Consider the following 22948-nt stretch of genomic DNA (forward strand, 5'->3'; position numbering starts at 1 on the left):
TGTTTGGACAGACGCTCGACAGACCAGACATGGATCATGACACGAAATCGGTATCTTCATTGTACAATAGTCCCGGCTCTGCTGAATCAATTGGTCGGAAAGCCCAACGTCTACTCTTCTTCACTGAGATCCGAGCTCTCGTTGCCCTTGTCGTCCTCGTCTTCGTCCTCGTCTGGCTCGCTGAGCTCGCTCTCCTCGTCGTCGTCGTCCTCATCTTCGCTCCTCTTCTTCTTCTTACTCTTCTTACTCTTCCCCTTCTTACCCCCACTCACCGCCTTGCGCTTAGTCGAGATGTTCGCAACGCTCCACTTGGCACCGCCTGCTCCTCCCGCACCCACTCCACCCCCGCCTCCACCAGCCTTGCCAGGCTTGACCTTGAATTCGCTCAGCTGTCGCACTAGATCCGCGGGCATATACTGCCGCTCGTAGATCTCGCGCTGCACGTCCCTGCTCGGCAGCGGCTTGAAGATGTCGCCGGGCAACGTGACCTTGCCGGCATAGCTCTCGATCGCCCAGCCGCACTGCGCCGCCCTCTTCTTGATCACCAGCTGCGCCAATTCGGACAAGGCATACAGCCCCTCGCTAGCGCCCTGGCTCTCTGCATCCCTGACTCCCTTGACTCGCGTCGCAAGGTAGAAGAACAACGACACGTTCGCCGGGCTCGCCAGCGCATCCAAGAAGAATTCCAGGTAGCGAACAAACTGCACCATGTCCTCTTTCGTCTCTCGTGAGAAGTCCGGATGATGCGCCAGCAAATGCAGCAGCCGCACGAACGATACATCCAGATACTTCAGCCTTTGCTCCGCCGGCATAGCGCGCGATGCCGACTGGCAGTACCGCAGCACGATGTTGCGGTTCTCGTCCTCCGGATCATACGCCGCCAGGAACGCCATGGCCAAGAAGCGGCCGTCGATCCTGCGTGCCTGCAAGTAGCTCAGCAGCTTGTGCAGGATCCTCGATCGCACATTGAACGATTCGTCCTGCACCGTGAACGCCAGATCGAGATACTCGCGCCCAATGCACGCATCGTAGCTCGGATGACGCGCCAGCTTGAGCACACACACAGCCGCCTGCAGCCGCATCCTCGATTTCGCCGCGGCGGGTGTACCCAGCGCTTTCGCCTCGCCTGCACCAACCACCGCCCACAACAATCTGAAAATGGGCTTGGCCATATCACCGGCACTGTCCGTCTCGCCAAACGCCTCGCACCGCCTCGTCAGCACCTGGAGCGACAGCAGCTTGGCGCGCAACTCGTGGTCTACCGCTGCATCCTCGATCCAGTCCTCCCCTCCATTTGCATACGCCTTGGCCTTGGACGCCGGCAGCGGCTTGAGCAGGATGTCCGACAGGATGGTGCGCACAACGGTGCTACTGACGTTCTCCGACGCATCCGGTGCATGCTTGAAAAGCTGCGCCAAGCTGTACAGGATCGCTACCTGTCGCTCGGGCTTGGCGGTGGCAAGATGCTTGGCGAGCGAGTCGAGCACCTCTTCGAGCACGCCAAACGCAACGCTGCTCGACACAGATGTGCCCGGCGTGCCCGCCTTTTGTCCGGCCGCCTTGCGCCCGCCGCGCGCTCCACCCGTCGCAACGATCGCCAGCAGCTTGGACGCGAACTTGGCCTGCAACGGTGTACCCTTGAGCACAAGTTTCGCCAACCGCTCCACCGCCTTCTTGTCAAGCTGCACTTTGGCCGCATTCCACTGCGCAACCGCAGCGAGCCCCTGCAAGCAGGTCTGGGTCAGCATCGCGTTCGACTCGTCAAACAGCGCCTTGCACAGCTCCGGCACGTGCATCGCCAGCATAGCGGGACATCGCTTGGCGATAAACTCGAGCAGCTCATTGGCCGAAGCGCGATGGGTCTCGGCGTCACTGAGCTCGCTTCCGCCCTGCGACTGAGATGACGACGACGACGCTGACGCCTTGGATCGCTGTTGAGATGCAGAAGAAGTGTGCGAAAGCTTGCGGATGAGCGTCGGCACCGATGACCGGTTCAGGATAAAGTAAGAGCCGCTTCGAATAAAGACGGTGAGCGTATCGAGCATGCTGGCATTGGCATTCTCGACGCGTCGCAGCGCATCGTTACGGCTCTTGACCGCCGTCTTGAGATCGGTCTGCGGATCAAAGCAGGTGCGGATGAGACGGTAGATGCGCGTGTCGTTCAGCTTGGCAAAGGCGTGCAAATCGGTCTTGGCACGCTCCGAGTCGGCAAAGAGCGTGGCGCAGCGTCGGATGCGATCGGCCATGGCCGTCTTGACCACGTTGGAGTCCTTGCCCGGTGCAACGTCGCCTCCGTTGTACTGTTCGCAGCAATCGAGGAAATGGTCGGGTAAGGCTGGACGCGCAAAGATGAGGTTGCTGATGCGAAGCAGCGCCTTGGTTGCTTCGGGCTCGAGATACTTCATGACGAGCAAGAGACGGTTCGTCCATGCCGCCTCATCATCGTCGAGGTTGGCAGGAATGGGGAGAATGTATTTTTCCACGGTAGCGGCAACAAGGATCTGCAGATCGATGCCACCAGCGTACAGGCACTTGAACACCTCTTGCGGGATCCATGCGAACTGTTGAATCGCAGCAGGGTCGTTGTTGTCGATCTCTGAATACGCCATGTCGAACAGCTTGCCGACGGCCTCGAGCGACTCCTTGCGCACCAATGTCTTCTTGTCCTTGCATCGATCCGCCAACTTGAGCAGCACCGACTTTTCGACGTGATGCAGCGCCGTCTCGTAGTCGAGCGAACCAAGCATCTTGGCAGTGGCTGCACGCACGCGCTCGTCGGGCTCGAGCAGCTTGTTTTCGAGGATGGGTGTGAGATCGTGACGTAACTCTGGGTGGTGAACGAGAATGGGTCGGGTGCTTTCGGCCCAGACGACACGCAAGCTGGACGACTTGTCGTTGGCTCTGCCAAGCCATGCCCGCCAAGTGCCGACGTATCTTCGCGCCAGATCGCTGCTCTCGGCAGCTGTGGACGAGGGTTTTTCAGAAAACATCTGGCCGAGCACTTTGGTGGCGAGCACGCGAAGCTGGACATCTTCGGCTCGCAGCTCCTCTTCGAGCTGTGGGATGACATTGAGGAGCAGCGAAGGCACGACGCGGTTGATCTGCACGATAAGCGAGTGGGCGCTCTGTAGACTCTCGAGGCGTTCGTCCTGGTCGTCTTCCTGCGTGGCGGAGATCATGACCTCGTTGAAGTACTGGGCGACGTTCTTCTGCAGACGATCCTTGGTATTGGAGCAGACCTCGACGGCGATGCGATGTGCCGAGGGGTTGTGCTTGATGGCTTTGGGGGTGAAGTTGGCGAGGAGCAAATCGAGCACTTCGGATGGGAGGGTGACGCATTCGTCGATGAGCTGAACGAGCACATCGGCCATGCAGATCTCGACGTTCTTGGACATATCTGGCCGCGCGAGATCGAGGAAGCCTTTGAAGTATTCGGTCATGAGCTCGTCCGCATTGGCGAGGTCGCAGATCAACACGACGGATTTGACGTTGCTGAGGTTCTCGAGGAGGTAGAAGTACTCGGGGAATTGCGGGCCGTTGGGTTTGGAGAGTCCGGCTTGCGGCATGGTGAGCTGATGAAGGAAGAACTGGAAGATATCACGCAGCTCCGAAGGGGTGAAAGGCGCGTTGGGAGCAAAGAGGCGGAGCATGTCGGCTAGACAGCAGGCAACGTTGGCCTTGACCGCTTTGTCTTTATGAAGCATCAGCGCCGGTGTGACAAGCTCCTTGCAGATGTCCCTGAGCGAGTTGACGTCGACGGCATCCTGATCCATCTCGCTGAGTTCGGTGCGAACCTGACGCACGCGTTTGAGTAGCGCATCTGTGGAAGTTCCCTTTTGGTAGAGCTTGCCTTTGAGTGAAAGACGGGCGAGCGCTGCCCTGCGCGTAGTAGGAGCAGTGGTAGAAGAGCCCGCAGAGCTGGAAGTGGATGTAGCGGTCACCATGACAGGCCAAGAGGTATATTGGTGAGATCCAAAAGAGGATCGGCGCTTCAACGTCGGGGCGGCTTCCCTCGTATGCGTGATCTGATGTCGCGTAGCCCTAATAGGACTGTGGATCGACGGGATCAAGTGCGGAGAGATGCGAGCTCTCCGGTGTATCGTATGATGCGAATTGGGTTGTGGTTGCCCAGCTGTATGGTAGGAAAGGCGTGGATGGTGTTGATGACGAGGGAAGGAGGGCGATGCGGTCAAGTGGATCTGAGAGTGAGGAGAGGCGCGTCGAGTCGAGTGTGGAGCTGCGCATCTGCTCGATACTCGCGGAGCGCAGCGCAGCGTTGGTCTCAGAGCTGCACTGCTGGGCGAATCTGGCTAACTTTGTCGTGAATCTCTGCCGCCTTCCGAAAACGCAAAAAGAGTATTGGATGTGAAGCGCGCGTCTCTCAGTCTCGAGAGAAGCAGAGAAAAGTCGCTATCTCGCTCTCTCTCCCTCGCACCCTTTCAGCTCAGAGTCGCGTTTAGCACAGACGCGTCGATGCTCTAGAAACACACAAGGTGTTAGCTCGGCACTGAGTTACAAAGCAACACCTCTACGGCTCTTACTTTCTTGGCTACGACACGGACAACGAGCTGGTCTGGGCAGCAAGCATTGCCAGCTCGGTTTGCATGCCGTTGAGGGCTGTGCGCATCTCTCGACCTGTGCAGCCCCCTTGGTTGGAGCGTCCAAAGCCAATGTCGAGCTCGTCGATGGCCTGGGTGAGCACCTGCTTGGCCAGCTCAACGCGCATCTCGTGAGGCACGCTGGGTGGGTCTCGGAGGATAGAGAGTGTTGTGCCACCTTGAGCGGCTGTCTGCTCGACGGCGGCTCGGCAGACTGGGACGTTTACGGCTGTTCCTGTTTGCAGAGCCTCCTCGTTGGTTCGCTGTGAATCGAGACGATGCGGATGATCAAACTGCGCCAGCACCAGCTTGGCCAACGTCGCCACAGCAATGGCTCTCGCCGGGTGGCCCTTGGGGTAAATGGGCGTGCTGGACGCCTGTGTGCCTGCTACCACCATCATCTGCATCCTTACAGCTTCATCAAAGCAGTACACTGCGGCCTCGATATTTGAGGCAAGCTCGGACGGCTGCGTCAGCAACGACGAACCCGCTTCGATCAAGCACGTTGTCGCCAGTCTCAGCAGCTGGAACAGAGGCTGCCACGAAGGCGGATATCGCTCCACCAGCAACGGCAACACCGATGCGCATCGTGTCCAAGCTGCCTCAGCCTGTCCCCTGGCTGACACTTGCGATGCTTGCGCGAGAACCTCTCGCGCCTGACGGGTATCTTCTGCCACGTCGGACGGAGTCAGATTGGACAGCAAATGACACTTGTTGCACTTGGCAGCAACATTGACTTGCGACTCGAACGGAGATCCATCGATCCAGCCACCACACCGTTGCGGACACCACACTGCACGTCGAGGGTCAATCCAGTTGGAAGGCTGCGGAGGACGCACCCCAAATCCCTGATAAGACGACGATGACGAGGACAACGGCGACGCAAAGGGATGTTGCGAGCTGACCGGTGACAGCTTGGCATGGCTCTGACGACACAGGTCGCATCGACAGTCGAAGCAGTAGCGCTTCTTGAGGTAGCTGCGTCGCTCTTCGTACGTGTCGGCAATATCGACGTACGAAATGAGCAGCTCCTCGCCCGGTTCGATCGCACGTAACGCCACCAGCTGCATGATCTTGTCTTCTCCATCCCTCCACTTTTGCTGGCCACTCTTGGCAGCACCGCCAAACGGAAACACCACGGCGGCGTTGGGTGTACATGAGTGGTTGATCATGGCCATGCTGGCATGCATGCATACTCCCAAGGGGTTGAGATCGCTGTCGGTGAGCGTGAACGAGTTGCTCGAGAACTGGCACACCAGGTCGAGCAGTTCGGTGGCCGAGTCGATGCCGAGCGTTCGCAATGCGTCACCCTGTGAAAAGGTGGCGTCGGGTTGCATCACATCGTCCAAATTGGCCTCACCGCCCTTGGAGACGGGTGCAAACGTCGCTGTGGCACGCGCAGCTGCGGTAAGGTACTGCGCGAGGTGGATGGCGAGCTGTGCCTGTTGCTGAAGCTGCTCCGGTGCGAATCGTTCGCGATGCGAGCAGAGCTCGAGCAGGTCACCGCCATCGCCTCTAACCTTATCCTTACCGCCCGTGCCGACACGACTACGAGCCCATATCCATCGAGCAAGCGCACGCATCATGGAGCTCGGTAGACGAAGACGGTCTTGACTGCTGGCGAAGTCCTCCTCGCCGTCGCTGTCGTTTCCCTGACGGTGACCTGTGGCAGCTGCGGGGGCCATTACCTCGTCATTGTCTTGGAACGAGCCAACACCAAACGGCATGTTTGCTGCTTGACTCTGGGTAAATCTGCTTGCGAGACGCTTGTCCAGCTCGCGCTGCTGACGCAGAGCTGTGCGGTAGGTGTGAAGCTGCTGGATGGCTTTGAGCGCCTTGCACTCGTCGCGATGGGCAGGCCAATCGCGTTTCTGACAAGCAGACGAGCAGTAGCGGATCACCTTGCACGCAGAGCATCGCTGCAGTTTACCAGCGGCTGAGGCGTCCGAGATGGGAGGCGAATAGCACGCCGAACAGCGCTGATCGAGCAGAGCGGTGGAGAGGACTGCCACTTCAGGACGCACACGGAGAAGTACGTCTCCCGGTCGGCAGCTCGAGATTCCAGCTGCAGCCCAACCGCCTGGAGCCGAGTAAGAGCTCGAGAGGAGCTGAGAGGAGGAGTACGAGAGCGAGCCGGAAAGGGAGCGCGAGGTGTTGGCGGGCGAAAAGGCGGAAGAGGAGCTTGGTGTGGAAAAGTCGGCCGGTCTTGGGCCGTTCTTGGGCAGAGGAGCATAGAAGAGTGCGCGCTCGCTCGAGTAGACGTCGAAGCGGAGCTCGAGGTCTTGGATGTCCGGTAACCTCACACGACTGCCTGCAGCACCAGGCTCTGGCTTCTGGTTCTGTGCACGCTGAGCCGGGATAGATGGTGGCGCTCGTTGGCTGATGCCGTCCTGGATGTCCGTGCCCGTAGCGTCATGCGTCGAGATGGGAGCGGTCTGGGGCTGACGACTGCTCGTTGGGGTCGGAACAGCAGCCGACGATGGTGGGGCGGGTGGGCCCATATCACCCGCAGCGGCAGCAGTAAAGGGATTGCGTCGCGCGTCTCTCTGCGCCTTGAGCGCAGCGAAGGACGATGCAGACGACATGTTTGTTATTGCTGCTACTGTTGCTGCTGCTACTGTTGCTGCTGCTGCTGTTGCTGCGGTGCAAGATCTAGAGAAGGCACGAAGAAGAGGAAGAAGAGTAGATGCGAAAGCAAACAAGGGGTGTGCGTCGGCAAGTGTGGATCAGACCGGCAACGTACCACTTCAGGACGGTCGGACGCACTTTACGGCAATTCGGGTTCGATCGGCTACAGAGCCAATCTGCACTTTCCTTTGACAGACGATTTCGCTCACTCGCTAGTTCGCTCACATTCTTCTGTGTGTGTCGTCTGACTCAATTGGCTCTCAACTCACTGACCCTTTTCTTCAGCGTCTTCGGATAAGCAACAGAACGAATGCCATTGCATTGGAAACGCGCAATTCGCAGCGGCTCTGTTGCCTTGCGTGCTCTTTGAAATTTGGCTCGCGAGATGCGATCTACGTCGCAGTCAAAGGCCGCCAACTTTTGTGGAATTTTTCATCTTTGTTTCGTCGCCCGATTGTGTACACCGATGGAGAGAAAAGATACCGATCTCTAGCTTCAACAAGTCATTAACGCGACACGTCCACTCTGGAGACTCGCGTCGACGACACCTAGCCAATTTACACGAAAAACGCGAGGCGAGAATGTGACTTTAAAAAGAGTCTGAAGCTGAGTCGAGAGGCGGAAGAGCGGACCAGGCGCGTTTGATGAAGTTCCAACTGGGTCCAAATCTCTCTCGTGTATCACAATTTTTTACCCTGTGCACGACGCGTTGGGACGGAATGGCCTCCCAGTCGAGCATTGATCGCACGACGATCGTAATCCACAGCAGCACAAATGGAAGAGTGTGAGCCTCGTCTGAATATCAAAATGATGATCAAACCGCCTGTCGAAGCCCAGGTCGGCGAGAGCATCGTGCGGTTACCCGCAAGCCAGGAGAGCTACCAAGGAAGTCGAGGGACCCTGTGAGCTCTTGTATTTTTTGTGATCCATGCGTGTGCCAGATGTGGATCATCGAGAAAAGAGATTTGGCACAGTGCAGTGAGCTGCAGCACTGTACCGAGTAGGCAGCCTCCTTGCTTCCTCACGCATCCACTTGCTGCACCACCACCGCCTCCATCTCTTCTACGTCGTCTTCTGCATCATCACCATCACTCTCATCTGTTAGTCTCGTTTGCATCCATCGTCTCGGCACATCATCAATCCTTCACCTCGATCCTCTGCTTCGTCTGCATCATACCCATATCGCTGCTCCCTTTTTCCCCTTTCGGTACCTGTCCCTCGTCTCGCTCATCCATCCAACTCGGCATTGCTTCCATCCGTATCCGAGCGCCACTATCTTACCTTGTCAGCCACGGCTTCTTCCATTCCAATCACCTCGAACACTTGTTTCCTCGCACTCTACATATCGCCCATCCAGCGTCATTGTCCATGCCCCTTTGATCATCCGGAACATCCACCGTAGATCTCGGCAGCACTACAGACACGGCCGAGCCTATCCACTCGTGCTCAATCTTGCCATCCTCATCCGTCGGCCCGTCTTCACTCGACTCTGCGCAATCTACGCTCATCATGTCGATTCAACAAGGTCTCATCTCACCTCCGCTGTCCGGCAGGGCATACAAGGCGGATCCGCCACGCGTTCAAGACATTCATAAGGCTGTCAACACCGCCGATGTGTTTGGCCATGCCCCTTCCGCCAGCTCTTCCGCTCATTACGCAAAGCCAACGGGCCATCTTGGGCACGACCACACCATTCGCAGCCCCGTCAAGAAGCACAAGCACGGCCTCTCGGACGCCGATCGTGCTCAGCGTCCTCTCACACCGCCCATGAGCAAGGACGTGCGCCACGATCAGCATGAGTCCGAGCACGATGGCCAAGATGGCCACTTCCGAACCGATTCGGAGGGAGATCTCTTAAATGCACCAGCATCCTCCTCATCGTACAACACCGTCAAAGCTGCAAATACACGTGATCAGCGGGCCTCCCTGCCCGTAACCACCTCCAGGCGCGGTCTCATGGCGGCTGCGTCCATCCGCAACCGCTTCGACACGCTTACCAAAGGTCTCGAGTGCGAGTCGGACGACGAGCACAACCCATTCCTAGACCGACGTCCACCCACCACCTCGACTAAATCCGAGAGCCACGCTCACCACTCGCATCCGTACTACGACAACTTCGACAGTGATCAGGACGCCGAAGGCTCTGTCGACGGCGACGCTCTGGATCGCACTGCCGAGCACGACGTCACGCCGCGGGCCTCGACGTCGTCGTCGACCGCAACCACGCCTCCTCGAGCGCCGAGGCATGCTCTCGCCTATCGGCCTGCTCGCCCCTTTTCTGAGCGCGTCAGAGTCGACAACGAGGCAGTAACGGGGACCATGCCCATCCGCGATACGCCCAAGAACCCTTTCCTCGCCGGCGGGCCAGCCGACAACGGATTCCACGGTCCTAATCGACACGCGGCGTATCGTCGCGCCCAGCAGATTCCAGGAAAGGAACGAGGCAAGATCGCTTACGTCTTTCGCGGTCAGAGGGTCACGTACGCAGATCCAGAGTACGATTCGGACGACGACGATTCGGAACTCGACGAGCAGTACGCGAAGACCAACCAGTTCAACCCGCACCACAACCCGGAACGCCCGCCTAGACTTCAGCCGAGGCTTCTTTTCCCGCCGCCCAATGCCTCGACCAGCCAGCCGCAAGCCCCGGGATCAAAGCAGTCCAGTGCGGTGCAGATGGAAGGCAGACACGGCCAGACACATACAGCCTATCTGCCAGGCGCTGTCGAAGTGGTCGAGGATGAGTTTGGAGGTGCTACGAGCAGCAGCAGCTACGATGACGATACCAGCCATGCACCGCGTACTGGAGGCGGATTGTTTGTAGCACAGATTGCAGCGCAGCGAGAGCAGCAACTGGCTGCACAGGGCCCCACGTCTTCCTCGCGCAGCTCCCAAAGTAGTGACTCGTTCCACAGCGACCAACACTCGACTGGTCAGCAAGCAGCACGTGCACCAGTATACCAAGCTCACGCTCTGGATGCACGAGAGCATGGCGAGATGATGGCACCCTCGAGTTCGACCAGGCTGCAGAGCATCACGCGCGACAGTGGCGCAGTTGGCAAGGGTGCAGACGGCCAACAAGCAGCCAGAGATGCGCTGCTGGCGCGTCTGAACCAGACCGACTGGAGCGATGACGATGAAGACGATGAGCGTTGTAACGGCAGCAATGAGCGGGTGCGTCAGGGCAGTCAAAGTAGACGAGCGGCAGCTGACGAAGAGCAAGAGGAGCAGCGAGTGCAAACCACTCACTCGTTGTCACGTTCGCAGAGCCATAGAAAGCGCATGTCGGAGCACGAGCAGCAGCCGGGGCAGCACGCGGGCGAGGAGGATGGGCTGGCTCGCCCCATGAAGCGATCGCGTGCATCATATGCCTACTAAGTCAGATCAAGCCGAGCCGCCGCTGCACAACCATTCACACCCAAACCTGTCTACGAGAGCAATTGTTCGCCCTGCCTTCGGTCCAGTCCAGCATTCTGCCTTCGTCTTAAAAACAACAAGCATCTCAGCATCTCATAGCTTCGATTCTGACTGTTCCGGTCTGTGCAGCGTGTGAGTGCGAAGCTCAACTGAGATGTGTCTGTGTCACAGTACTCTCGAGAACCCTGCCATGAAGGGTGAGGCGGGAGGGTCCTAGCGAAAGCATTTTGCGAGCGGTCTCGAATGTGAGATTGGCAGGCTGGAAAAGCGCGGCCATTGAACCTCGTTGGCAGCTTGTTGCGTCCGCCTGTTCCGGCTTGCATCAGAAACGCGTCGTCACATGGCCTTGGCCAAGCTGTGCAGGGTTCTTGCAGCTCGAAAGCTTGGGTGACTCGGTCAAAGCGGCGGCGGCGACGGCGAATAAGACGGAGACCATCCAATTAGCTCTGTCTCTCTCTCTCTTTTATTTTTTAATAGTTCTCGGTCACCAGCTGTGAGCCGAGCAAGCGGCCTCTTCCGTGCTAATCCGCGTGTTTGGAGAAAGGGTGGATGAAGCAACGGGGTCGAGGAGAATGCAAGCATGATACAACCCTTTGCCCCGTCCGTTGCTCGCATCAACGATCGAGACGAACATACTGAAAGGGAAATGCAACAGAAATGGGCCAAGAGGCAGCTGGCGGTCAAATTTTCGCGGTCTCAAGGCAGCAAGGCAAGCAAAGCAAAAGCACAAGCGTAGAGAGTATATTTGCAGTAGAGAGTATATTTGCAGTCTTTTCCGCGTCTCTCTCTCCCTTTTCTCTGTGCGAAAAAGACAGAGACGGTCATAGATAGAGAAAGGTCTATCTCCCTCTCTCTCTCTCTCTCTCCCTCTCTCTTGACTGCCCTCGCTTCTATCCGGTTCAGGCCGTCTGCCACTCGGCAACTTTGACTCTCTGACGTCTTTTTTCCGCCCCTTCTTCCTTCTTCGCTTTCACCCGCTCTGCTACTAACCCTCGTCCCGTGCGTTGCAACCGGTCTCCCGGTCGTTTCTCTCCACCTGCCCCGCAGTGCGTCTACTGCGTCTACGGCCCTCTGACCTAGTCACCTCCTGCTCTGCGCCCCGTCAACTGACTCGCAGTGCCGCCCCGCATCGCTGACAGCAGCAGCAAACATGTCTTATCTACTCCGCGCCGCCTTCTCACGGGCTGTGGCCTCCGCCTCGTCCTCCTCGTTCTCCTCCTCCATCGTCATCACCTCTCCCCTCGCTGCGCCGTCCCTCTCGTCCTCCATCACCGCCACCTCGACCTCATCGCCATCCCGTCGAGCTCTGTCCACCTTTGCGACAACGTTCGCAACCATGTCCTCGACCACACAGTCTAGACAACGCTCGCTCTCCCAATCTTCGTCCTCGTTCGGCTCTTCGTCCAGCATGGCCGTCGACTCGACCTACGGGTCGTCATACACCACTCAGGCCTCGACCTCGTCCTCCAAAAGCGCTTCCGGCAGCGGCTACAAGCCCGTGCTGTCCACCAAGACCATCAACCCACACGTGCTCGAGGCCGAGTATGCCGTGCGTGGTGAGATCTCGAACCGAGCCAACAAGTACGCTGCCCAGATCGCTGAGGGCAGCTCGGACCTGCCCTTCCCCTCGGTCGTCACTGCCAACATCGGCAACCCGCAGCAACAGCCGTTCCTCGCACAGAAGCCCCTCACCTTCTGGCGTCAGGTCGCTGCGCTCACCGAATATCCCCAGTTGATGGAGCAGCCGGGCATCGACAAGATCTTCCCCAAGGACACCCAGGAGCGCGCCAAGTTGTTGCTCAACGACATTGGCAGTGTGGGTGCCTACTCGCATTCCAAAGGTGCTGCCATCGTTCGCAAGCACGTCGCCGAGTTTATCGAGCAGCGTGACGGCTACCCTTCGGATCCCGAGCTCATCTACCTCACCACGGGCGCTAGTGGCGGTGTTCAGTTGTTGCTCCAGGTGCTCATCGCGGGCCCTAATTCGGGTATCATGATTCCCATCCCGCAATACCCGCTCTACAGCGCCGCCCTTGCATTGTACAACGCCAAGCCCGTCGAGTACCAGTTGAACCCCTTCGATGACTGGTCGCTCGATGTCGACGCCATGTCGCGCTCCATCGATGAGGCGCGCGCCAACGGTGTCGATGTGCGTGCCTGCGCCGTCATCAACCCAGGTAACCCTACGGGCCAGTGTCTGTCGTACCAAAACATCCAAGACCTCATCCGCATGGCGTACACCAAGCGCGTCGTGCTGCTCGCCGACGAGGTGTACCAGGTCAACATCTATCAGCCGGACACGCGACCTTTCCACTCGTTCAAGAAGGTGCTCATGGACTTCAAGTCGTCGGACAAGGCTGCCGAGCACGACATTGCCACCAGCGTCGAGCTCGTGTCGTTCCACAGTATCTCGAAGGGCGTTTCGGGCGAGTGCGGTCGTCGCGGCGGCTACTTTGAGTTGACCAACATAGACGCCGACGTGGAAGCGCAGATCTATAAGCTCGCCTCGATCTCGTTGTGTCCTTCGCTGCAGGGCCAGATCGGCGTCGACATGCTCGTCAAGCCTCCCACGCCAGGTCAGCCGTCGTACGAGCTGTTCAAGCAGGAGACCGAGGGGATCCACGCTACGCTGCAGTCGCGTTCCAACCGTATGGCCGAGAAGTTTGCGCAGCTGCCAGGTGTCGAGGTCGAACCGGCCCAGGGTGCGCTCTACTTGTTCCCGCGCGTGATGCTACCCAAGAAGGCACACGAGGCCGCCAAGGAGAAGGGCAAGAAGGTCGACGAGTTTTACTGCTTGGAGATGCTCGATGCCACGGGTATCTGTGTTGTGCCGGGCAGTGGGTTTGGCAAGATGCCGGAGAAGGACACGGGTGCGTGCTTCTTCAGGACCACGGTGCTGGCCAAGGAGACCGACGAGTTTATCGAGAGGTACGGCAAGTTCCATGCCGACTTTGTCGAGAAGTATTCTTGAGTTACATATAGACGGGCGTTTGTACCATTAGCGATTAGACTGCGTATCCAGTAAATGACCGTTTGAAAGAGCGTCGAGAGGCGAGAGGTGTGTAGATGCTGCGAGACTGAGCAGGCTGGCCGACATTGTGTTGGTGATGAGGAGCGAATTCGAGGTGATTTTTGAAGCCTCAATTTCGAACCGCCTTTTATGTTTTGTCTCTGTGCTCGAGCTCACCTGGAATGTCACAGCCGCTGACTCTGAACAATGTTCTAACACACACACACCCCACTGTCTCGTTCGCAAATCAGTAGACACCCTGTACTCTTGTTGTGCACATTATACAAGCCTACCACCGCTGCTCCCGCCCTGACTGTGACCGGCATAGCTGCTGGCTTGCCTGCTGACCTGACCCTTGGCATGAGCCGACCCGGCGCCCGCCCCGCGATTGTGCTCGTCGGTGGGGCTCCCCACTCCCGCTTTTGCGCTGGACACGATCCCCTCTGCACCGCGTGTGTCACCGGCTGCTTTGGTGGTCCCTGACGAGGAGGGCGCGAGGTCCTTGAATCCGAGGTTGTCCATGTTGTCTTCATCCATTAGCCCTCTGTTGTGACGGAGATGGATGGCAGGGTAGGGTCAGTGAACCGAACACCAGGAAAGAGGAAGAGGACGGAGATTGGGCCTATGTGCACTTACTTGTCCATCCGACACTGCAGGTAGGCGCGCGAAAGATGTCTGCATTTGCCATTGTCGTTGCGGTTGCTCTTGATGCAGTTCATGTATTCTTGCATCACCGACTTGCATTCGCCTGGCGCCGAAAAAGGAAGCGAAGGAGAGAGGGTCGTCAGTCAGAACGAAGACAGACCCTGACAAGTGGAAAGGCAGTTGGAGGACTCACCTTCATGATCGAGCGGGAAAGAGCCTCGTTCCGGGGGCGACACTTTGAAATCCGAGAATGTAGGGGGACGTCCGAACGACATGGTGAGCTCGGAGCGACGAGTTGAGGTGCGGATTCGATGACCGAAGAGAGCGAGAGGGGCTTCAAGTAGAGCCTCTTTGATAACGACTTGCGCGAAGCAGGCAATGAGGAACAGCGTCGATATTGAGGAGGAGGATGGATTGAGTTAATGTGAGTCGACCCGATCTTCTAATTGCAGACAGCTGAGCAAAAGTTGCCGTGTGGAGGGAGCGGCGATGATGGGCAAGTTTTTCGATAGTGTTAGACCTATAAAAGTTTGGCCGCAACGGAAAAAAGGGATCGACTCAGGGTCCAACATGCTTGCTCTTCTTCTCATCATCCTCTCGTCCTCCTTTTTGCTGTTGTTCTCCTCTGTCGACTGCTCAGTCGAGTACCACAACATGCCCACTTCTACGATGGCTTCCGCGTCAGCAACAGCTGGAAGCGCATCAGATCCGCTCGCAGGCGTCGACCACATCATCGTCATCGACAATGGCGCACAAAACATCCGCATCGCTTCCATTCCTTACCCTTTCACTGCACAAGCCATCTCTGCGGCCACCTCGCAGTCATCACAATCCTCAATAATTAGCTCATCGCTCCTGGCGCAATCCATCGCCGTCGACGTATTTCCCAACGCCATCGCCCGCACGCGCACTCCACACACCATCCCCTCCCTGCCCGCGACCGAAACATCACCCACTGCACCACCGCCTGGATCAAAGACTTCGATATTTGTCTCGTCCCACATCCACACTCTTCTCGACGACTATGCTGCTCTTCATCTACGTCTTCCACACCAGAGCGGTATCGTTGTCGATTGGGCAGCGCAAAAGACCATCTGGGACCATGTGCTCACCAATCATCTCGCTAAGTTGCCCCAGGTCAAGAGCTCCGCCAAGAAGGGCAAGCTCCTGGAGGGGAAGGCGGTGATCATCACAGAGGCTTATTTCAATCTCGAACACTCGCAGCATGCTACAGATCTGCTACTCTTCGAACACTACGGGGCACAGGCCGTCTGGAGGACCTCTTCTGCTACGCTCGCCGGCTTGGGCACCGACGTCTTTCAAGATGATCTTCCTCTTTCGAGCTCGTCAGGAGCAGGTGAGGCTGAGGATGGTCATGCGGCAGCAGAGCAAGAATCCAACTCTGTCGAGCCTGTCGAGGCTGCCGAGGCGGTCGAGGCACCTTCGGAGCAAGGCCCTCCAGCAGACCGACAGACTCCGTCTTCTGTACCGTCAAAACGACCGCTTCGCACACCTCGTGCTTCCACAACCTCCACCTCGGCCGTCACCGCCTCAGACTCTTCTTCCGCCCCTCTCCCACGTATCCTTACCATCCCACGCCCACAAGCCATGCTAGTCCTTGACCTCGGCTACTCCTACTGCCACGCCATTCCCATCATCAACGGCATCCCGCAATACCCCTCCATCCGACGCCTCGAGCTGGGAGGCAAGATGCTCATTAATCTCCTCAAGGAAACCCTCTCCTTCCAGCAGCTCGATATGATGGACGAGTCCTGGCTCATGTCGCACATCTTTGCTCGCACTTCCTTCGTCGCAGCATCCGTGGGGCAAAGGGTGTATGGCGCTCATGACAAGGTGCAGCGCGAACTGCAAGTGGTGCAGCGCAAGGAGGCTGCCGAGTGGACATACAACGATTTGCTGCTCATGGCGAAATATGGAGGAGGCAAGAGGTTCAGTGTCACATGGAATCTGCCAGACTACGGCGGGCAGGCAAACGGTAGAGGTGGGATAGAGAAACGCGACCGAGCGAGGTATGGGTACATCCTCGACGGTCCAGACCCGCGGGCGTACCAACAACCGTCGCAAAAGGACACCGACGGACAGCAGCACAAACTGCCCGACGTAGACGCACAGCTCGACTGGGAATCCTCGTTCATCGCCTCTCCCATCACCACCAGCCACCAGCCCCATCGTCCATCTTCGCCCTCGTCTTCCTCGGACAACGACGAGGAAGACCTGCAAACGCTCACCCTCACAACCGAACGCTTCAGCGTCATCGAACACCTCTTCAACCCCACCGCGCTCGGGCTGGACCAAAAGCCTCTACCAGAGCTCGTCCTCGACGCAATCCGCTCGGTGCCCTCCAAAGCCGCCGCCGATCTGTTGTGGAGTAATCTCCTGCTCACGGGCGGGCTCGCCAACGCGGTCAACCTCCGCACGAGGCTCGCCAACGAGCTGCGGCCCCTCACGCCTGCAGACGTGCCCCTCCACATCTGGCCTACTTCTTCCACGCGGTCGGACCACAGCCTGATCCCGATCCACGGCGGAGTCGCGTTGGCGTGCGAGCTGTCCCTTGCCGAAAGCATGCGTTTGGAGCGGGAGGAGAAGAGGGGGGAGAAGAGCAGGAAGAAACCGCGGAAGAGTCGCGTGCCGGAATCGAGTGCAGAGGGGAATGCGGTTGCTGAGGATAGGGTGGGTGCGAGGTGGCTGACGTATGCGCAGTGGGCGAACCCGGCTGCTGGCGGGGCGGCGGCGGCAGCGGGAAGTGACGCAGACATCATCAGGTCTGCGAATGCGGTGTTCTACCCAACGGCGGTAGCGAAGAGGTCTAGCACGGAGGCCTAGAACACTTACACTGCAGCGGCAACAATCCCAAGAATGATACCCCCTCCTTCTCACACGCATGCACATACACAGACCACAACCTGAAGCAGCGCATTGTTCCGCCATTCACAGAAACATGAACGAGCGCGGTGTCTTAGCGAGAGAAAGGACGGTTCTAATCCAAACAACACAAAACCGAGCTTCTTGTTTCACAGACGACGGCGATGCAGACGACGACGGCGAAGCGGGTGGGAGTGTTCGGTGAGGCTTGCAGCTGTGGACGCGGCGCCCTTGTTGGTGGGGAGCCAGCCGGTGATTCTGCTCTTGACGCCCTCGAGCGCACCCACAGCCTCGCGGAATGGTGTCTTCCACGAGGTTGCTGATTCGGCGGCGGAGGGGCGACCTGTGCGTCCTCGGTCGACGCGTAGCCACCATCTGCTCGCGGGCGGGCGACTGGATTGCGCGGCTTCGGATGTAGATGCAGTATCGGCTGTGCTTCGAAGCTCACGAAGTCCAGCTGCTGCAGCAGGAGTAGTGTCGGAAGAAGAAGGAGGAGCGTGAACGATGGCATCTGCGCCCGAATGACGTCGAATCTTCGCCCACGACTGTCGGACGCTTTCTTTCCATCTGGCCAGCCGACCCAGCTGTGCATCACCCTCGGATGGAGCTTCGCCACTTTGGTGAGTGGCGTACCAGCCTCGCAAGCGATTCGACATATCGCTCACCCTCTGAGGCACGGTCTTGCCAAACGCCACGGCACGATCCGGAGCCGCAGAGATCGCGCCGCGCACGCTCCTGGCTTTCGCAGCCAACTCGGCGCGCGTGCGATCCCACCTGATGGGCCACCGTTCGCTCCCGTAGCCGGGTTTCAAGGTGCCGTCGGCCGCCTGCATCATCCTGCCCACGGCCCTTGCCGACTTCTGTGCGTCCGTCAGGCCGCTGTCCCTCCAAGCTCTCGGCGTGGGCAGCGCACGCTCGCGCGGCACCTTGTACGTGTGGAAGTGCGGATCGGTTTCAGGAAGCAGCACATCGCCCGGCGGCCGCAGCTCGCCGTCGTACGTCAGGCGGTACTGGTCGAACGCGTCGTGGGGGTTGCGGAACACGCGCACCTCTCCGTACTGCTGCGCGAGCCGGCGCGCCTCGGACGGCATGACGGGCGTGCCGTGCTCGTCGCTCCACGAGTACAGGGCAGGCACGCCGGCGGTGGTGTAATGGTGCGCAAGCGAGTGGTCTCTTCCCACGGCACCAAAGTCGCGGTAATCGCTGCGGAGCGTGTGCAGCTTCCAGCGCAGCGAGTCGTGTAGCGACAGGGCAGGCGGCTTCTCGAAGGCCATGCTTTGCGCTAACGGGTGGTGTTTGCCGTCCCGAACACTGTCGTCGACAGCAGACGTTGCGCGATTGGCATCCGTTTCACCGCTCGATCCGGGTGCAAAGCGAGCCGCATCGTCCACGAGCATCTTGGTCCGTGGATCGACCAACAGCCTGCCCTGAGCAGCCGCCTCTGCCGCCGGCGCCACTGCCTCTGCTGCTTTTTTCTCCACTGCCTCCTCGTGCATCGTTTCGAACTGCGGATCGACTGCCAGTCTACCGCCAGAAGCCGCCTCTGCCGCCGCAGCTTCGGGCTCCATTGCCTCCGCCGAGCCTTGTTTGACTGCCAGCGCAGACGCCTTCGCATCCGAAACTTGCCTCGAAAGAGGTCGACGTGGCGAAGCGGGTTCGGACCCCACCTCGGAGCCTGAAGACGTGTGGAAGCTTCCATCCGTCGACAGGTCCGACGGCGTCCTTTCTAGCTGATGTCGAGGTTGCGAGCTCGAGCTTTCTCCAGCAGACCAACGCTCGTCAGGCTCCACGACCGTCTTGCCCTTCGCATCAACTGACCCGCTTTCGGAGGGACCAGAGTGCTCAACCGGCGTATCTGTGGGGTCTGTGACTGTAGGCAGACGCTTCCAGCCTCCTCGGCTCACTCCTGCCGGGTCGGCCCAGTCCTCCCCCCACCTCCATAGGCTCGCGTCATCTCGTTCTGGCGTATTGACAGAAGTGGCCTGCGCGGTGTTCCTCGAAGGCGAAGAAGAAGAAGAAGCAGGCCTACGGATCAAGAACTTGGCCAGGGACGCCGACGACAGCTTGCCGCTCGCCTTGGCTGCAGCAGAGCCGAGGTTCCCTTTGGCACGAACATTCGGAGCTTGCAAGACCGCCTTTCGAGGTTCTGGATCGGGAGGAGCCTCGGAGCCGGCTTGATCGAGCAAGAAGCTTGTGGGCTTGAGAATCCCATCTCTGCCACGGGGAGCTTCTTGTTCGGGAGCCGTCGCGTATGCTGCGACCGGCTGGGGCTCAGAGGATGACGCTTGGAGGCGCGCGGCCGATCCGCTTGCTCCAAGGTATCGGTTCCTGATACCCTGCCAGAACGTCCTGCCTTCCGCCTGCGCCGAGGAAGGCTTGGTAGTGGACTCAACCTCAGACTCGTCATCCGCTTTGAGCTTGGGTGGTGTCTCGAAGCGCACAAGCCTTGCACGCGCGCCAGACGTTGGTGGTTGCGGTTGCGGTTGCGGCCACGACGACGACGACGCTGATAATTCGGGGGCGTGACCGGCGGTGCTCAACGAATTCGGCGCCACGCGCTCTGATGCTGCAGGCATAGTGCGTGTGTCTTGCTCCTCAGAAGCAGCTGGCTTCGTATCGCTCAGTCCTGGCTGATCGCCTTCCAGAGCTCGACGGTGCAGCTTGGACACTGCGGAGCGGGCGGCCGACCTGAGGCGTGCAAACCAAGCACTGGGCCACCGCAACCGCGACGCCCGCCGGGCGCCAGAGTCGTACAGTGTCCAGGCACCTGTATCAGCACTGTTGGCCGCCCACGTCCGACCGTTGCTTTCCTGTCTCAGCACGATGACGCCCTTCCTGCGGGGCTCGGCTGCAGAGGCTGCAGCGGCTGCAGTCTCGGTCTGTCGGGATCTCCAGAAGCGATTGGGCTTGTACTTTGCAAATGCATCGCTGAGGGCCCACCTGGCACGTCTGAGCGAGCTGCGAAGCGACCCGCGTTCGTCCAGGGCAGAGCGAATGCGTGTCCGTTGGGAAGGACGATCCGCAGCGGCCAGGTACAGCTTACCGTCTTCGTTGATTATTACCTGGGCCGGTCTTCGGGGTATTTTAGAAGTCATGCCGATACGGTCGGCGTGCTCAGCTGCTGTGACGTCGGCAGTCTGTTTGTTGCTTCCCTCCGGAGTCCCTGGCCAAGATACGGCAGAGTCGGCAGAGTCGGCAGGATTGGCGGGGATCACGCTTTTGCCCTGGCCGCTTTGGCTTGGACCCTGCAAGTCGGTTCTGGCTGGCTTACGAATGGGCGGTGCCTCGGCACTTGAAGCGGCTTCAGTGGAAGAAATTCGCGCCGCATCGGCGGGAGCAGATATGGTTCGAAGGTTGTTGTTGTTGCGCGGAGGGCTTGTCGACACGAACTTCCCTTCCTCCACCACGGGCTGACCGGCGAGAGGTGGGACTCCTTCACGCTGATCGCCCGACCACCTTCGCACGACCCTGTGCATCCGCGGTTCGGGTTCCAGACCCAAACCGCCTGCAGCGTGGATCAAACCGACGAAAGCAAGCAGAACGAGCAAGAGCGGCAGCAGCCCGTGCCGGCGTCTCTGGGACAAGCTGTGTTTTGAAGTCATGCTGATCCTGTCAAAGGAGTGTGGGTGTGTGCTTCAGAGGTGTACGGGGAAAAGAGAGTGTAGATACGGGGTGGTCGGAACGATTCATGGAGAGGTAAGGCTCTCTCGTCCTTTTGTACCTGTGCCACAAGGGGGGCAGCACCTCCTACCTGGCCGCAAAGATGAGTCGCGTGGGGTCGACAGCCTTTTCACTCCCGTTTTTCACATATGAAACCTCGCCTGTGCGTTCACGGACAATGTCACAGCCCATGGGTTGCGCAAACAAAGGCTGGTTGAGGGGCAACTACCGAGTTTCGAGGTGGGTGTGGTCCCACCCAGAGTCTGTACGTGCTTGTGCTCGAGCCTGGAGCATGTGTTTGAGCTGTGCTGCATGTCGCTCTTGAGGAGGTGCATGCGCTGTTGTCATCGTGGGCGCGCCTCAATCATCCTGGAGCTGCGTACCAGACATAGTCGATACGAACACAGGCACAAAGGCAAGAAAGTGGCCAACAGAAATGAGATTCGAGGATTGAGAGTGAGACAAGTATGCCTCCAACCGAGCTCACGACATGTGTTCACCCACCATGAAAATACTGGACGAGACTCGATCGCGCTCCACCCAACGCGCCCACTGCGCCCCTGGCACTCTCCGCGATGCCGGACCAGAAAGAACCCCTGCTCGCAGTCTTTGCGACACCTTGCGAAGCTGCCAAGTCCAGCTTCTGAAGCTGACCCGCATCTTTCCCCGATCCTTCCATAGCCTTCGAAAACATAGCAAGATCCGAAGGTTCGACGACCTCGATGGGCTTGCGGTTTCGGTCGACGAGCCACATCTTTCCGTTGGCTCCGCTGACTAAGAATGCGCCGTCTCGCTGGCTCATAGCGTTTACGATGCGAGCGTCCCAGCCGTTTCCTGGCAGTTTGACGCCTGTGTGGGATCGGCCTACCTGGAGGATGGGGACGTGAGGGGTGTCTCCGGTCGGAGCTGGACGCGATACACCTGATCGGAGCGCTGAGCGCAGCTGGTCGATGGACGAAATGGATGTTGGCGCGGTAGCGGTCCGCCAGCGGAGATTCCACTGGGGCAACCACGACTTTTGGTTGGCAGAGTTCTTGACGATCGCGCCGGGAGATTTCGCACCCGCCTCGGTAGACGCAGACACAGCTACCCCGCTAGGTTGAACTGTTTTCATACCGTCATCCGGCCCAACTTGAGCGCCAGTAGTCCACGGCAGCTTCCATCGCTGCCACCAAGGCTTTCGATCGTAGTTCGGGAGTTCAAGTCCTTGCCCAATCGCATCTCGGGGCCTGTTGTATCGCGGGTCGAACGACGGATACTGGGCGTCTGGGAGTACGGCGTCTTCCTCAACGCCCGGCAGCGGTCGAAAAGGCGGGCGTACATACTTTGTCTTTTTCGGAAGGTCAGTCGAGTCTGCAGTCGCCAGGACTGCCATCGACACGAGCACAGCTAGCGCTCCTCCTAGCACCGAGATGCCAACCCTCATCTTGGCAACACTTGACGCTTAGGATGGGTATTGATGTGTCTGAAGCGCGTGGCTGGTTGAAAGAGGGATCGCAGAAAAGACAGACGAGATGGTCAAGAGTGGAGTCTGCGGAGGAGAGGGGAAGATAGCCAGCTATCGTGTCTAGGATCGAGGCGTGAAGGGGAAAACGTCCCGAGCAGCTTATGTATGGCGAAAGATGAGCAAAGGGAAAGCAAGCGGGCGCGTTTGAGACCGAGTTGGCAGAATGTGCTGGTGGTGGGGCATTGCCACCCTCATTCATCTCGGCTTTCGTGAAAGGATGACAATGCACACTCAGAAGGTTGGGCCACTCCAGTCCATCTCTGTGGAAACATTCCGCGTTTCTCGGGCTCGTGTCATCAGCGGGTGGATTGGCAACAGCAACTTGCCCGCACCCCATGCTTTTACTACCGTTTCACCCGACTAGGAACACCTCAGCAGGTACAGTATTCGCAACTGCGCCACTGGTGCAGTGGGAGCAACAAAGTCAGCCGAGTGGGGCATAGGGGTGCAGCAAGCGCTGCTTTCAAGACGAAGTAGTGGGGCTCTTGTAGCACGTCTTTTGCGAGCTTGAGTGACAACAAATGAAGTGTGGTGTCTGTTGCATTGTGCCGTGATAAGCAGCATTCGGCCGTACCACTCACACGCTTAGACACAATTAAA

The 22948-nt window shown here is 58.7% G+C and overlaps 8 protein-coding genes across 8 annotated transcripts; 3 read left to right on the plus strand and 5 right to left on the minus strand.

The window, feature by feature from the left end:
• Positions 1-110: 110 nt before the first annotated feature.
• EX895_001174 (uncharacterized protein) lies at positions 111-3944 on the minus strand (the record flags this gene model as incomplete). Its single annotated transcript, XM_029881774.1, has 1 exon — positions 111-3944. One exon carries the CDS (start codon positions 3942-3944, stop codon positions 111-113), a length of 3834 nt encoding a protein of 1277 aa, XP_029741862.1.
• Positions 3945-4549: 605 nt separating this feature from the next.
• Positions 4550-7183, minus strand: EX895_001175 (uncharacterized protein; the record flags this gene model as incomplete). The annotated part of the gene is made up of 1 exon (XM_029881775.1): positions 4550-7183. One exon carries the CDS (start codon positions 7181-7183, stop codon positions 4550-4552), a length of 2634 nt encoding a protein of 877 aa, XP_029741863.1.
• A 1552-nt stretch (positions 7184-8735) lies between these two features.
• On the plus strand, positions 8736-10604 carry EX895_001176 (uncharacterized protein; the record flags this gene model as incomplete). Its single annotated transcript, XM_029881776.1, has 1 exon — positions 8736-10604. The coding sequence occupies one exon, from the start codon at positions 8736-8738 to the stop codon at positions 10602-10604; it is 1869 nt and encodes a 622-aa protein (XP_029741864.1).
• A 1189-nt stretch (positions 10605-11793) lies between these two features.
• Positions 11794-13614, plus strand: EX895_001177 (uncharacterized protein; the record flags this gene model as incomplete). The annotated part of the gene is made up of 1 exon (XM_029881777.1): positions 11794-13614. One exon carries the CDS (start codon positions 11794-11796, stop codon positions 13612-13614), a length of 1821 nt encoding a protein of 606 aa, XP_029741865.1.
• A 318-nt stretch (positions 13615-13932) lies between these two features.
• Positions 13933-14573, minus strand: EX895_001178 (uncharacterized protein; the record flags this gene model as incomplete). Its single annotated transcript, XM_029881778.1, has 3 exons — positions 13933-14197; positions 14290-14401; positions 14492-14573. The coding sequence occupies 3 exons, from the start codon at positions 14571-14573 to the stop codon at positions 13933-13935; spliced, it is 459 nt and encodes a 152-aa protein (XP_029741866.1).
• Positions 14574-14952: 379 nt separating this feature from the next.
• On the plus strand, positions 14953-17142 carry EX895_001179 (uncharacterized protein; the record flags this gene model as incomplete). Its single annotated transcript, XM_029881779.1, has 1 exon — positions 14953-17142. One exon carries the CDS (start codon positions 14953-14955, stop codon positions 17140-17142), a length of 2190 nt encoding a protein of 729 aa, XP_029741867.1.
• A 188-nt stretch (positions 17143-17330) lies between these two features.
• Positions 17331-20783, minus strand: EX895_001180 (uncharacterized protein; the record flags this gene model as incomplete). Its single annotated transcript, XM_029881780.1, has 1 exon — positions 17331-20783. The coding sequence occupies one exon, from the start codon at positions 20781-20783 to the stop codon at positions 17331-17333; it is 3453 nt and encodes a 1150-aa protein (XP_029741868.1).
• Positions 20784-21337: 554 nt separating this feature from the next.
• On the minus strand, positions 21338-22267 carry EX895_001181 (uncharacterized protein; the record flags this gene model as incomplete). The annotated part of the gene is made up of 1 exon (XM_029881781.1): positions 21338-22267. One exon carries the CDS (start codon positions 22265-22267, stop codon positions 21338-21340), a length of 930 nt encoding a protein of 309 aa, XP_029741869.1.
• Positions 22268-22948: the final 681 nt, after the last annotated feature.

This window comes from Sporisorium graminicola, chromosome SGRAM_10, assembly GCF_005498985.1.
Source record: "Sporisorium graminicola strain CBS 10092 chromosome SGRAM_10, whole genome shotgun sequence".
Taxonomy (NCBI): Eukaryota; Fungi; Basidiomycota; class Ustilaginomycetes; order Ustilaginales; family Ustilaginaceae; genus Sporisorium; species Sporisorium graminicola.